The sequence below is a fragment of the Bufo gargarizans genome, unplaced genomic scaffold (assembly GCF_014858855.1).
Source record: "Bufo gargarizans isolate SCDJY-AF-19 unplaced genomic scaffold, ASM1485885v1 fragScaff_scaffold_362_pilon, whole genome shotgun sequence".
NCBI lineage: Eukaryota > Metazoa > Chordata > Amphibia > Anura > Bufonidae > Bufo > Bufo gargarizans.
The window spans coordinates 171,046-188,576 of NW_025334102.1; the positions used below are offsets into that span (position 1 = coordinate 171,046).

The following is a 17,531-nucleotide window of genomic DNA, read 5'->3' on the forward strand; positions in this document are numbered from 1 at the left end:
CTGGTCCCTCTCCTTCCCCAGGTCCTGGTCCCTCTCCTTCCCCAGGTCCTGGTCCCTCTCCTTCCCCAGGTCCTGAACCCTCTTCTTCCCCAGGTCCTGAACCCTCTCCTACCCCATGTCCTGCACCCTCTTCTACATCGTCTCTTGATCCCTCTTCTACCCCGTGTCCTGGACCCTCTTCTGCCCCATGTCCTGGACCCTCTTCTACCCCGTGTCCTGGACCCTCTTCTACCCCGTGTCCTGGACCCTCTTCTACCCCGTGTCCTGGACCCTCTTCTACCCCGTGTCCTGGACCCTCTTCTACCCCATGTCCTGGACGCTCTTCTACCCCATGTCCTGGACGCTCTTCTACCCCATGTCCTGGACCCTCTTCTACCCCATGTCCTGGACCCTCTTCTACCCCATGTCCTGAGCTCTCTCCTTCCCCAGGTCTGGCACCCTCTCTTGCTCCACTTCCTGCGTCCTCCACTGTCACATCTGCTCCTGGTCCTCAGCCATTTACTCCATCATCTGTACAGTTTTGTGTTCCAGGACTTGGTCACAGTCCTGCTTCAGAACCTACTCGGACATCCCATTCCGCTCTCCCAGGATCTGTGCAGCCTTCACTCTTAGGACCCACAGAATCACATGCACAAGGTGCCGCGCAGCCTTCAGGCACTGGACCAATACAGATGCCTGGGGCCTCCTGTCTGCAGGTTATCAGACAGACTGGAACCTCTACGCCTAGTTATACTACAGGCACCAACAAAGCCTCTCTGGGAACAAACCAGACACCTGCAGTTAGAGATGATCAGCCTGTCACCTCAGGGGTAGTCCAGCCTCCAAACCATGCACCCATCCTGCCATTATTAACGGGATCCAGCCAGCCTCTAACCGCAAGTACATGTGAGTCTCCTGGTTTTGAACCCAACCAGCCTCCTATCTTTGGTTCCATTCAGCCTCCAGTCCCTTATTTCAGCCAGCCACAAGTCCCTGCATCCACTCAGCCTCCAGTCCATACTTCCAGTCACATTCCGGTCCCCGCACTTCAGCAATCTTCCGTGACTTTAAAGAACCAGCCTTCCCCCATTGACCCCAATCAAGCATGTGTTCCTACCCAGCACCAATCTTTAGTTTCAGGGCCCAGCCAAACCTCTGTCCCTACATTAAACCAATCTCCTGCTGCCGCGCCCAGCCAGGCTCCTACCCCAGGAGCTGTTCAGGCCCCCGTGTCCGGTCAGCCTTCTGTTCCCAGCCAGTCCCCAGCTTCTGGTCCAAGCCGACCTTCAGTCACAGGACTCAGTCAGACATCTTCTGGACTAAATCAGACTCCACCACTTGGTCAGTGCCAGTCTCCAGGCTCCGGCCTAAGTCAGTCCTCAGCACTTGGAGTGAGTCCTGTGTTACCCAAGTCGGAGGCCCAAGAGCAGATTGAAGCGGAGGACCCGGGCACCTTCATGCAGCGGCAGTTTGGGGCCCTCCTGCAGCCAGCCGTCAACAAGTTCTCTTTGCGCATGTTTGGCAGTCACAAGGCAGTGGAGATCGAGCAGCAGCGGGTTAAATCTGCAGGGTTCTGGATCATCCACCCTTACAGTGATTTCAGGTTAGTAGCTGGTGGTGGCCACTTATTATATACAGCCACAAGGAAGACCAACCATAATTCTTACACCTCATTGTGATCACCCCAAATATCATGTACTGTCTGGTCATGTGTGTAGCCATGACCCTTGATTCCAGAGCATGCGATCTCCACATTGTTTATTCATGAACATTCATGCATCATGTGATCTACACATTTAGGACACATAGTAATATACACGATATGTAGGTCACATGTTCAGTGCACATGTCTTGCGTTGTTTGGTAGTGACTGTTACCATGACTGTAAGCGGTCTCCACACAGGAGGACCACTCTGGGGCTGAGATTTCCAGGGAGTCTTTGGGCTGGGGATGCCTCATGACCTATGCAGCCGGCAGGGCCCGTACCTGTATAATTCTTTGTTACGTTAATTAATTTGTTAATCATCTTACGTGCTAAGCTGAGGCTTGAAGACCTTAGGAGAAAGCTGATCTGTGCTTCCCCACTATTTCCCTGGCTATAAATCATTGTGAGGAGAAATCTATATCATAATTCTCCCCACACACAGCGCTACCACTGGTCCCCAAATACATTATGTGACTACTGTATGGTGAGCAGTGGTTTTTCCACCATGCTGATGGCCTCCATGTGACTATATCTATTGTAGTATGGTGCTGTGAGGTGCTGAGAAGATACTGGTGTGATGTTAAGATGCTAATGTGATACTGTTAGAATGAGATGCCGAAAAGGTGCAATAAGATTCTCATCAAATGCTGGTCACATGCTAAAAATCTGCTGTGATGCTGGTGAGACTCTGGTAAGATCCTGGTGTGATGCTAGTAAGGTAATAGTGAGACTCTGGTAAGATCCTGGTGTGATGCTAGTAAGGTGATGGTGAGACTCTGGTAAGATCCTGGTGTGATGCTAGTAAGGTGATGGTGAGACTCTGGTAAGATCCTGGTGTGATGCTAGTAAGGTAATGGTGAGACTCTGGTAAGATCCTGGTGTGATGCTAGTAAGGTGATGGTGAGACTCTGGTAAGATCCTGGTGTGATGCTAGTAAGGTGATGGTGAGACTCTGGTAAGATCCTGGTGTGATTCTAATAAGGTGATGGTGAGACTCTGGTAAGATCCTGGTGTGATGCTAATAAGGTGATGGTGAGACTCTGGTAAGATCCTGGTGTGATGCTAGTAAGGTGATGGTGAGACTCTGGTAAGATACTGGTGTGATGCTAGTAAGGTGATGGTGAGACTCTGGTAAGATCCTGGTGTGATTCTAATAAGGTGATGGTGAGACTCTGGTAAGATCCTGGTGTGATGCTAGTAAGGTTATGGTGAGACTCTGGTAAGATCCTGGTGTGATTCTAATAAGGTGATGGTGAGACTCTGGTAAGATCCTGGTGTGATTCTAATAAGGTGTTGGTGAGACTCTGGTAAGATCCCAGTGTGATGCTAGTAAGGTGATGGTGAGACTCTGGTAAGATCCTGGTGTGATGCTAGTAAGGTGATGGTGAGACTCTGGTAAGATCCTGGTGTGATTCTAATAAGGTGATAGCGAGACTCTGGTAAGATCCTGGTGTGATTCTAGTAAGGTGATGGTGAGACTCTGGTAAGATCCTGGTGTGATGCTAATAAGGTGATGGTGGGACTCTGGTAAGATACTGGTGTGATGCTAGTAAGGTGATGGTGAGACTCTGGTAAGATACTGGTGTTGTGCTAGTAAGGTGATGGTGAGACTCTGGTAAGATCCTGGTGTGATTCTAATAAGGTGATGGCGAGACTCTGGTAAGATCCCAGTGTGATGCTAGTAAGATGCTGGTGAGACTCTGGTAAGATCCTGGTGTGATGTTAGTAAGGTGATGGTGAGACTCTGGTAAGATCCTGGTGTGATGCTAGTAAGGTGATAATGAGACTCTGGTAAGATCCTGGTGTGATTCTAACAAGGTGATGGCAAGACTCTGGTAAGATCCTGGTCTGATGCTAGTAAGGTGATGGTGAGACTCTGGTAAGATCCTGGTGTGATTCTAATAAGGTGATGGCAAAACTCTGGTAAGATCCTGGTGTGATGCTAATAAGGTGTTGGTGAGACTCTGGTAAGATCCCAGTGTGATGCTAGTAAGATGCTGGTGAGACTCTGGTAAGATCCTGGTGTGATTCTAGTAAGGTGATGGTGAGACTCTGGTAAGATCCTGTTGTGATGCTAGTAAGATGCTGGTGAGACTCTGGTAAGATCCTGGTGTGATGCTAGTAAGGTGATGGTGAGACTCTGGTAAGATCCTGGTGTGATGCTAGTAAGGTGATAATGAGACTCTGGTAAGATCCTGGTGTGATTCTAGTAAGGTGATGGTAAGACTCTGGTAAGATCCTGGTGTGATTCTAACAAGGTGATGGCAAGACTCTGGTAAGATCCTGGTGTGATGCTAGTAAGGTGATGGTGAGACTCTGGTAAGATCCTGGTGTGATGCTAGTAAGGTGATGGTGAGACTCTGGTAAGATCCTGGTGTGATTCTAATAAGGTGATGGCAAATATCTGGTAAGATCCTGGTATGATGCTAATAAGGTGTTGGTGAGACTCTGGTAAGATCCCAGTGTGATGCTACTAAGGTGATGGTGAGACTCTGGTAAGATCCCAGTGTGATGCTGGTAAGTTGATGATGAGACTCTGGTAAGATCTTGGTGTGATTCTAATAAGGTGATGGCAAGACTCTGGTAAGATCCTGGTGTGATTCTAATAAGGTAATGGCAAGACTCTGGTAAGATCCTGGTGTGATGCTAGTAAGGTGATGGTGAGACTCTGGTAAGATCCTGGTGTGATGCCAGTAAGGTGATGGTGAGACTCTGGTAAGATCCCAGTGTGATGCTGGTAAGGTGATGATGAGACTCTGGTAAGATCTTGGTGTGATTCTAATAAGGTGATGGCAAGACTCTGGTAAGATCCTGGTGTGATTCTAATAAGGTAATGGCGAGACTCTGGTAAGATCCTGGTGTGATGCTAGTAAGGTGATGGTGAGACTCTGGTAAGATCCTGGTGCTATGCTAGTAAGGTGATGGTGAGACTCTGGTAAGATCCTGGTGTGATGCTAGTAAGGTGATGGTGAGACTCTGGTAAGATCCTGGTGTGATTCTAATAAGGTGATGGTGAGACTCTGGTAAGATCCTGGTGTGATGCTAGTAGGGTGATGGCAAGACTCTGGTAAGATCCCAGTGTGATGCTAGTAAGGTGATGGTGAGACTCTGGTAAGATCCCTGTGCTATGCTAGTAAGGTGATGGTGAGACTCTGGTAAGATCCTTGTATGATGCTGGTAAGGGGATGGTGAGACTCTGGTAAGATCCCTGTGCTATGCTAGTAAGGTGATGGTGAGACTCTGGTAAGATCCTGGTGTGATGCTAGTAAGGTAATGGTAAGACTCTGGTAAGATCCCAGTGTGATGCTGGTAAGGTGATAGTGAGACTCTGGTAATATCCCGGTGTGATGCTAGTAAGGTGATAGCGAGACTCTGGTAATATCCTGGTGTGATGCTAGTAATGTGATGGCAAGACTCGGTTAAGATCCTTGTATGATGCTGGTAAGGTGATGATGAGACTCTGGTAAGATCCTGGTGTGATGCTAGTAAGGTGATGGTGAGACTCTGGTAAGATCCTGGTGTGATGCTAGTAAGGTGATGGTGAGACTCTGGTAAGATCCTGGTGTGATTCTAATAAGGTGATGGTGAGACTCTGGTAAGATCCTGGTGTGATGCTAGTAGGGTGATGGCAAGACTCTGGTAAGATCCCAGTGTGATGCTAGTAAGGTGATGGTGAGACTCTGGTAAGATCCCTGTGCTATGCTAGTAAGGTGATGGTGAGACTCTGGTAAGATCCTGGTGTGATGCTAGTAAGGTTATGGTGAGACTCTGGTAAGAGCCCAGTGTGATGCTAGTAAGATGCTGGTGAGACTCTGGTAAGATCCTGGTGTGATTCTAATAAGTTGATGGCAAGACTCTGGTAAGATCCCGGTGTGATGCTAGTAAGGTTATGGTGAGACTCTAGTAAGAGCCCAGTGTGATGCTAGTAAGATGCTGGTGAGACTCTGGTAAGATCCTGGTGTGATACTAGTAGGGTGATGGTGAGACTCTGGTAAGATCCCTGGTGTGATGCTTAGTAAGATGCTGGTGAGACTCTGGTAAGATCCTGGTGTGATGCTAGTAAGATGCTGGTGAGACTCTGGTAAGATCCTGGTGTGATTCTAATAAGGTGATGGCAAGACTCTGGTAAGATCCCGGTGTGATGTTAGTAAGGTTATGGTGAGACTCTGGTAAGATCCCAGTGTGATGCTAGTAAGATGCTGGTGAGACTCTGGTAAGATCCTGGTGTGATGCTAGTAAGATGCTGGTGAGACTCTGGTAAGATCCTGGTGTGATGCTAATAAGGTGATGGTGAGACTCTGGTAAGATCCTGGTGTGATGCTAATAAGGTGATGGCGAGACTCTGGTAAGATCCTGGTGTGATGCTAGTAACGTGATGGTGAGACTCTGGTAAGAGCCTGGTGTGATGCTAGTAATGTGATGGCAAGACTCGGTTAAGATCCTTGTATGATGCTGGTAAGGTGATGGCGAGACTCTGGTAAGATCCTGGTGTTGTGCTAGTAAGGTAATGGTAAGACTCTGGTAAGATCCCAGTGTGATGCTGGTAAGGTGATAGTGAGACTCTGGTAATATCCCGGTGTGATGCTAGTAAGGTGATAGCGAGACTCTGGTAATATCCTGGTGTGATGCTAGTAATGTGATGGCAAGACTCGGTTAAGATCCTTGTATGATGCTGGTAAGGTGATGATGAGACTCTGGTAAGATCCTGGTGTGATGCTAGTAAGGTGATGGCGAGACTCGGATAAGATCCTTGCATGATGCTGGTAAGGTGAAGGTGGGACTCTGGTAAGATCCCTGGGGTGAAGTGATGGCGAGACTCGAATAAGATCCTGGTGTGATGCTAGTAATGTGATGGCGAGACTCGGATAAGATCCTTGTATGATGCTAGTAAGGTGATAGCGAGACTCTGGTAATATCCCGGTGTGATGCTAGTAAGGTGATGGCGAGACTCTGGTAAGAGCCTGGTGTGATGCTAGTAATGTGATGGCAAGACTCGGTTAAGATCCTTGTATGATGCTGGTAAGGTGATGATGAGACTCTGGTAAGATCCTAGTGTGATGCTAGTAAGGTGATAGCGAGACTCTGGTAATATCCTGGTGTGATGCTAGTAAGGTGATAGCGAGACTCTGGTAATATCCCGGTGTGATGCTAGTAAGGTGATAGCGAGACTCTAGTAATATCCCGGTGTGATGCTAGTAAGGTGATAGCGAGACTCTGGTAATATCCCGGTGTGATGCTAGTAAGGTGATGGTGAGACTCTGGTAAGATCCTGGTGTGATGCTGGTAAGGTGATGGTGAGACTCTGGTAAGATCCTAGTGTGATGCTAGTAAGGTGATAGCGAGACTCTGGTAATATCCTGGTGTGATGCTAGTAAGGTGATGGCGAGACTCTGGTAAGAGCCTGGTGTGATGCTAGTAATGTGATGGCAAGACTCAGTTAAGATCCCAGTGTGATTCTGGTAAGGTGATGGTGAGACTCTGGTAAGATCCTGGTGTGATGCTAGTAAGGTGATAGCGAGACTCTGGTAAGATCCCAGTGTGATGCTGGTAAGGTGATGGTGAGACTCTGGTAAGATCCTGGTGTTGTGCTAGTAAGGTAATAGTGAGACTCTGGTAAGATCCCAGTGTGATGCTAGTAAGGTAATAGTGAGACTCTGGTAAGATCCCAGTGTGATGCTAGTAAGGTGATGGTGAGACTCTGGTAAGATCCTGGTGTGATGCTAATAAGGCGATGGTGAGACTCTGGTAAGATCCTGGTGTGATGCTAATAAGGCGATGGTGAGACTCTGGTAAGATCCTGGTGTTGTGCTAGTAAGGTGATGGCAAGACTCTGGTAAGATCCTGGTATGATGCTGGTAAGGTGATGGTGAGACTCTGGTAAGATCCTGGTGTTGTGCTAGTAAGGTGTTGGTGAGACTCTGGTAAGATCCTGGTGTGATGCTAGTAAGGTAATGGTGAGACTCTGGTAAGATCCTGGTGTGATGCTAGTAAGGTGATGGTGAGACTCTGGTAAGATCCTGGTGTGATGCTAGTAAGGTAATGGTGAGACTCTGGTAAGATCCTGGTGTGATGCTAGTAAGGTAATGGTGAGACTCTGGTAAGATCCTGGTGTGATGCTAGTAAGGTAATGGTGAGACTCTGGTAAGATCCTGGTGTGATGCTAGTAAGGTAATGGTGAGACTCTGGTAAGATCCTGGTGTGATGCTGGTAAGGTGATGGTGAGACTCTGGTAAGATCCCAGTGTGATGCTGGTAAGGTGATGGTGAGACTCTGGTAAGATCCTGGTGTGATGCTAATAAGGCGATGGTGAGACTCTGGTAAGATCCTGGTGTGATGCTAGTAAGGTGATGGTGAGACTCTGGTAAGATCCTGGTGTGATTCTAGTAAGGTGATGGTGAGACTCTGGTAAGATCCTGGTGTGATGCTAGTAAGATGCTGGTGAGACTCTGGTAAGATCCTGGTGTGATGTTAGTAAGGTGATGGTGAGACTCTGGTAAGATCCTGGTGTGATGCTAGTAAGGTGATAATGAGACTCTGGTAAGATCCTGGTGTGATTCTAACAAGGTGATGGCAAGACTCTGGTAAGATCCTGGTGTGATGCTAGTAAGGTGATGGTGAGACTCTGGTAAGATCCTGGTGTGATTCTAATAAGGTGATGGCAAAACTCTGGTAAGATCCTGGTGTGATGCTAATAAGGTGTTGGTGAGACTCTGGTAAGATCTTGGTGTGATGCTAGTAAGATGCTGGTGAGACTCTGGTAAGATCCTGGTGTGATTCTAGTAAGGTGATGGTGAGACTCTGGTAAGATCCTGGTGTGATGCTAGTAAGGTGATGGTGAGACTCTGGTAAGATCTTGGTGTGATGCTAGTAAGATGCTGGTGAGACTCTGGTAAGATCCTGGTGTGATTCTAGTAAGATGCTGGTGAGACTCTGGTAAGATCCTGGTGTGATGCTAGTAAGATGCTGGTGAGACTCTGGTAAGATCCTGGTGTGATGCTAGTAAGGTGATGGTGAGACTCTGGTAAGATCCTGGTGTGATTCTAACAAGGTGATGGCAAGATCATTCTCATCACTGCCACCAACATTGTTACCACTGCTACCTGATCATTATCCTCACTGCCACCAACATTGTTACCACTGCTACCTGATCATTATCATCACTGCCACCAACATTGTTACCACTGCTACCTGATCATTATCATCACTGCCACCAACATTGTTACCACTGCTGCCTGATCATTCTCATCACTGCCACCAACATTGTTACCACTGCTACCTGATCATTATCATCACTGCCACCAACATTGTTACCACTGCTACCTGATCATTATCCTCACTGCCACCAACATTGTTACCACTGCTACCTGATCATTATCATCACTGCCACCAACATTGTTACCACTGCTACCTGATCATTATCATCACTGCCACTAACATTGTTACCACTGCTACCTGATCATTATCATCACTGCCACCAACATTGTTACCACTGCTACCTGATCATTATCATCACTGCCACCAACATTGTTACCACTGCTACCTGATCATTATCCTCACTGCCACCAACATTGTTACCACTGCTACCTGATCATTATCATCACTGCCACCAACATTGTTACCACTGCTACCTGATCATTATCATCACTGCCAACAACATTGTTGCCACCACCACCTGATCATTATCATCACTGCCACCAACATTGTTACCACTGCTACCTGATCATTATCATCACTGCCACCAACATTGTTACCACTGCTACCTGATCATTATCATCACTGCCACCAACATGGTTACCACTGCCACCTGATCATTATCATCACTGCCACCAACATTGTTACCACTGCTACCTGATCATTATCATCACTGCCACCAACATGGTTACCACTGCTACCTGATCATTATCATCACTGCCACCAACATTGTTACCACTGCTACCTGATCATTATCCTCACTGCCACCAACATTGTTACCACTGCTACCTGATCATTATCCTCACTGCCACCAACATTGTTACCACTGCTACCTGATCATTATCCTCACTGCCACCAACATTGTTACCACTGCCACCTGATCATTATCATCACTGCCACCAACATTGTTACCACTGCTACCTGATCATTATCATCACTGCCACTAACATTGTTACCACTGCTACCTGATCATTATCATCACTGCCACCAACATTGTTACCACTGCTACCTGATCATTATCATCACTGCCACCAACATTGTTGCCACCACCACCTGATCATTATCACTGCCACCAACATTGTTACCACTGCTACCTGATCATTATCATCACTGCCACCAACATTGTTACCACCACCACCTGATCATTATCCTCACTGCCACCAACATTGTTACCACTGCCACCTGATCATTATCATCACTGCCACCAACATTGTTACCACCACCACCTGATCATTATCCTCACTGCCACCAACATTGTTACCACTGCCACCTGATCATTATCATCACTGCCACTAACATTGTTACCACTGCTACCTGATCATTATCATCACTGCCACCAACATTGTTACCACTGCTACCTGATCATTATCATCACTGCCACCAACATTGTTACCACTGCTACCTGATCATTATCATCACTGCCACCAACATTGTTACCACTGCTACCTGATCATTATCATCACTGCCACCAACATTGTTACCACTGCTACCTGATCATTATCATCACTGCCACCAACATTGTTACCACTGCTACCTGATCATTATCATCACTGCCACCAACATTGTTACCACTGCTACCTGATCATTATCATCACTGCCACCAACATTGTTACCACTGCTACCTGATCATTATCCTCACTGCCACTAACATTGTTACCACTGCTACCTGATCATTATCCTCACTGCCACCAACATTGTTACCACTGCTACCTGATCATTATCATCACTGCCACCAACATGGTTACCACTGCTACCTGATCATTATCATCACTGCCACCAACATTGTTACCACTGCTACCTGATCATTATCATCACTGCCACCAACATTGTTACCACTGCTACCTGATCATTATCCTCACTGCCACCAACATTGTTACCACTGCTACCTGATCATTATCCTCACTGCCACCAACATTGTTACCACTGCTACCTGATCATTATCATCACTGCCACCAACATTGTTACCACCACCACCTGATCATTATCCTCACTGCCACCAACATTGTTACCACTGCTACCTGATCATTATCATCACTGCCACCAACATTGTTACCACTGCTACCTGATCATTATCATCACTGCCACCAACATTGCTACCACTGCTACCTGATCATTATCATCACTGCCACCAACATTGTTACCACTGCTACCTGATCATTATCATCACTGCCACCAACATTGTTACCACCACCACCTGATCATTATCCTCACTGCCACCAACATTGTTACCACTGCTACCTGATCATTATCATCACTGCCACCAACATTGTTACCACTGCTACCTGATCATTATCATCACTGCCACCAACATGGTTACCACTGCTACCTGATCATTATCATCACTGCCACCAACATTGTTACCACTGCTACCTGATCATTATCATCACTGCCACCAACATGGTTACCACTGCTACCTGATCATTATCATCACTGCCACCAACATGGTTACCACTGCTACCTGATCATTATCATCACTGCCACCAACATTGTTACCACTGCTACCTGATCATTATCCTCACTGCCACCAACATTGTTACCACCACCACCTGATCATTATCATCACTGCCACCAACATTGTTACCACCACCACCTGATCATTATCCTCACTGCCACCAACATTGTTACCACTGCTACCTGATCATTATCCTCACTGCCACCAACATTGTTACCACTGCTACCTGATCATTATCATCACTGCCACCAACATTGTTACCACTGCTACCTGATCATTATCACTGCCACCAACATTGTTACCACTGCTACCTGATCATTATCATCACTGCCACCAACATTGTTACTACTGCTACCTGGTCATTATCATCACTGCCACCAACATTGTTACCACTGCTACCTGATCATTATCCTCACTGCCACCAACATTGTTACCACTGCTACCTGATCATTATCATCACTGCCACCAACATGGTTACCACTGCTACCTGATCATTATCATCACTGCCACCAACATTGTTACCACTGCTACCTGATCATTATCATCACTGCCACCAACATTGTTACCACTGCTACCTGATCATTATCCTCACTGCCACCAACATTGTTACCACTGCTACCTGATCATTATCATCACTGCCACCAACATGGTTACCACTGCTACCTGATCATTATCCTCACTGCCACCAACATTGTTACCACTGCTACCTGATCATTATCATCACTGCCACTAACATGGTTACCACTGCTACCTGATCATTATCCTCACTGCCACCAACATTGTTACCACTGCTACCTGATCATTATCATCACTGCCACCAACATTGTTACCACTGCTACCTGATCATTATCATCACTGCCACCAACATTGTTACCACTGCTACCTGATCATTATCATCACTGCCACCAACATTGTTACCACTGCTACCTGATCATTATCATCACTGCCACTAACATTGTTACCACTGCTACCTGATCATTATCCTCACTGCCACTAACATTGTTACCACTGCTACCTGATCATTATCATCACTGCCACCAACATGGTTACCACTGCTACCTGATTATTATCATCACTGCCACCAACATTGTTACCACCGCCACCTGATCATTATCATCACTGCCACCAACATTGTTACCACCGCCACCTGATCATTATCATCACTGCCACCAACATTGTTACCACTGCTACCTGATCATTATCATCACTGCCACCAACATTGTTACCACTGCTACCTGATCATTATCATCACTGCCACCAACATTGTTACCACTGCTACCTGATCATTATCATCACTGCCACCAACATTGTTACCACTGCTACCTGATCATTATCATCACTGCCACCAACATTGTTACCACTGCTACCTGATCATTATCATCACTGCCACCAACATTGTTACCACTGCTACCTGATCATTATCATCACTGCCACCAACATTGTTACCACTGCTACCTGATCATTATCATCACTGCCACCAACATTGTTACCACTGCTACCTGATCATTATCATCACTGCCACCAACATTGTTACCACTGCTACCTGATCATTATCATCACTGCCACCAACATTGTTACCACTGCTACCTGATCATTATCATCACTGCCACCAACATTGTTACCACTGCTACCTGATCATTATCATCACTGCCACCAACATTGTTACCACTGCTACCTGATCATTATCATCACTGCCACCAACATTGTTACCCACTGCTACCTGATCATTATCATCACTGCCACCAACATTGTTACCACTGCTACCTGATCATTATCCTCACTGCCACCAACATTGTTACCACTGCTACCTGATCATTATCATCACTGCCACCAACATTGTTACCACTGCTACCTGATCATTATCATCACTGCCACCAACATTGTTACCACTGCTACCTGATCATTATCATCACTGCCACCAACATTGTTACCACTGCTACCTGATCATTATCATCACTGCCACCAACATTGTTACCACTGCTACCTGATCATTATCATCACTGCCACCAACATTGTTACCACTGCTACCTGATCATTATCATCACTGCCACCAACATGGTTACCACTGCTACCTGATCATTATCATCACTGCCACCAACATTGTTACCACTGCTACCTGATCATTATCATCACTGCCACCAACATTGTTACCACTGCTACCTGATCATTATCATCACTGCCACCAACATTGTTACCACCACCACCTGATCATTATCACTGCCACCAACATTGTTACCACTGCTACCTGATTATTATCATCACTGCCACCAACATTGTTACCACCGCCACCTGATCATTATCATCACTGCCACCAACATTGTTACCACCGCCACCTGATCATTATCATCACTGCCACCAACATTGTTACCACTGCTACCTGATCATTATCATCACTGCCACCAACATTGTTACCACTGCTACCTGATCATTATCATCACTGCCACCAACATTGTTACCACTGCTACCTGATCATTATCATCACTGCCACCAACATTGTTACCACTGCTACCTGATCATTATCATCACTGCCACCAACATTGTTACCACTGCTACCTGATCATTATCATCACTGCCACCAACATTGTTACCACTGCTACCTGATCATTATCATCACTGCCACCAACATTGTTACCACTGCTACCTGATCATTATCATCACTGCCACCAACATTGTTACCACTGCTACCTGATCATTATCATCACTGCCACCAACATTGTTACCACTGCTACCTGATCATTATCATCACTGCCACCAACATGGTTACCACTGCTACCTGATCATTATCATCACTGCCACCAACATTGTTACCACTGCTACCTGATCATTATCATCACTGCCACCAACATTGTTACCACTGCTACCTGATCATTATCATCACTGCCACCAACATTGTTACCACTGCTACCTGATCATTATCATCACTGCCACCAACATGGTTACCACTGCTACCTGATCATTATCATCACTGCCACCAACATTGTTACCACTGCTACCTGATCATTATCATCACTGCCACCAACATTGTTACCACTGCTACCTGATCATTATCATCACTGCCACCAACATTGTTACCACTGCTACCTGATCATTATCATCACTGCCACCAACATTGTTACCACTGCTACCTGATCATTATCCTCACTGCCACCAACATTGTTACCACTGCTACCTGATCATTATCATCACTGCCACCAACATTGTTACCACTGCTACCTGATCATTATCCTCACTGCCACCAACATTGTTACCACTGCTACCTGATCATTATCATCACTGCCACCAACATTGTTACCACTGCTACCTGATCATTATCCTCACTGCCACCAACATTGTTACCACTGCTACCTGATCATTATCATCACTGCCACCACATTGTTACCACTGCTACCTGATCATTATCATCACTGCCACCAACATTGTTACCACTGCTACCTGATCATTATCATCACTGCCACCAACATTGTTACCACTGCTACCTGATCATTATCATCACTGCCACCAACATTGTTACCACTGCTACCTGATCATTATCATCACTGCCACCAACATTGTTACCACTGCTACCTGATCATTATCATCACTGCCACCAACATTGTTACCACTGCTACCTGATCATTATCATCACTGCCACCAACATTGTTACCACTGCTACCTGATCATTATCATCACTGCCACCAACATTGTTACCACTGCTACCTGATCATTATCATCACTGCCACCAACATTGTTACCACTGCTACCTGATCATTATCATCACTGCCACCAACATTGTTACCACTGCTACCTGATCATTATCCTCACTGCCACCAACATTGTTACCACTGCTACCTGATCATTATCATCACTGCCACCAACATTGTACCACTGCTACCTGATCATTATCATCACTGCCACCAACTTGTACCACTGCTACCTGATCATTATCATCACTGCCACCAACATTGTTACCACTGCTACCTGATCATTATCATCACTGCCACCAACATTGTTACCACTGCTACCTGATCATTATCCTCACTGCCACCAACATTGTTACCACTGCTACCTGATCATTATCATCACTGCCACCAACATTGTTACCACTGCTACCTGATCATTATCATCACTGCCACTAACATTGTTACCACTGCTACCTGATCATTATCATCACTGCCACCAACATTGTTACCACTGCTACCTGATCATTATCATCACTGCCACCAACATTGTTACCACTGCTACCTGATCATTATCATCACTGCCACCAACATTGTTACCACTGCTACCTGATCATTATCATCACTGCCACCAACATGGTTACCACTGCTACCTGATCATTATCATCACTGCCACCAACATGGTTACCACTGCTACCTGATCATTATCCTCACTGCCACCAACATTGTTACCACTGCTACCTGATCATTATCCTCACTGCCACCAACATTGTTACCACTGCTACCTGGTCATTATCATCACTGCCACCAACATTGTTACCACTGCTACCTGATCATTATCATCACTGCCACCAACATTGTTACCACTGCTACCTGATCATTATCATCACTGCCACCAACATTGTTACCACTGCTACCTGATCATTATCATCACTGCCACTAACATTGTTACCACCACCACCTGATCATTATCATCACTGCCACCAACATTGTTACCACCACCACCTGGTCATTATCATCACTGCCACCAACATTGTTACCACTGCTACCTGATCATTATCATCACTGCCACCAACATTGTTACCACTGCTACCTGATCATTATCATCACTGCCACCAACATTGTTACCACTGCTACCTGATCATTATCATCACTGCCACCAACATTGTTACCACTGCTACCTGATCATTATCATCACTGCCACCAACATTGTTACCACTGCTACCTGATCATTATCATCACTGCCACCAACATGGTTACCACTGCTACCTGATCATTATCATCACTGCCACCAACATTGTTACCACTGCTACCTGATCATTATCATCACTGCCACCAACATTGTTACCACCACCACCTGATCATTATCACTGCCACCAACATTGTTACCACTGCTACCTGATTATTATCATCACTGCCACCAACATTGTTACCACCGCCACCTGATCATTATCATCACTGCCACCAACATTGTTACCACCGCCACCTGATCATTATCATCACTGCCACCAACATTGTTACCACCGCTACCTGATCATTATCATCACTGCCACCAACATTGTTACCACTGCTACCTGATCATTATCATCACTGCCACCAACATTGTTACCACTGCTACCTGATCATTATCCTCACTGCCACCAACATTGTTACCACTGCTACCTGATCATTATCCTCACTGCCACCAACATTGTTACCACTGCTACCTGATCATTATCATCACTGCCACCAACATGGTTACCACTGCTACCTGATCATTATCATCACTGCCACCAACATTGTTACCACTGCTACCTGATCATTATCATCACTGCCACCAACATTGTTACCACTGCTACCTGATCATTATCCTCACTGCCACCAACATTGTTACCACTGCTACCTGATCATTATCATCACTGCCACCAACATTGTTACCACTGCTACCTGATCATTATCATCACTGCCACCAACATTGTTACCACTGCTACCTGATCATTATCCTCACTGCCACCAACATTGTTACCACTGCTACCTGATCATTATCATCACTGCCACCAACATTGTTACCACTGCTACCTGATCATTATCATCACTGCCACCAACATTGTTACCACTGCTACCTGATCATTATCCTCACTGCCACCAACATTGTTACCACTGCTACCTGATCATTATCATCACTGCCACCAACATTGTTGCCACCACCACCTGATCATTATCACTGCCACCAACATGGTTACCACTGCTACCTGATCATTATCCTCACTGCCACCAACATTGTTACCACTGCCACCTGATCATTATCATCACTGCCACCAACATTGTTACCACTGCTACCTGATCATTATCCTCACTGCCACCAACATTGTTACCACTGCTACCTGATCATTATCATCACTGCCACCAACATTGTTACCACTGCTACCTGATCATTATCATCACTGCCACCAACATTGTTACCACTGCTACCTGATCATTATCATCACTGCCACCAACATTGTTACCACTGCTACCTGATCATTATCCTCACTGCCACCAACATTGTTACCACTGCTACCTGATCATT

At 46.0% G+C, this 17,531-nt stretch overlaps 1 protein-coding gene across 1 annotated transcript in view; it reads left to right on the plus strand.

Moving 5' to 3' along the window:
- Positions 1-320: 320 nt before the first annotated feature.
- The window catches only part of LOC122922443 (potassium/sodium hyperpolarization-activated cyclic nucleotide-gated channel 3-like), a 60,946-nt gene continuing 43,735 nt past the window's right edge, over positions 321-17,531 (plus strand). The window contains exon 1 of the mRNA XM_044273064.1: positions 321-1,582. Within this exon, the coding sequence (XP_044128999.1) occupies positions 672-1,582 (911 nt within the window). The 5' untranslated portion in view covers positions 321-671. The remainder of the gene's footprint in view (positions 1,583-17,531) is intronic.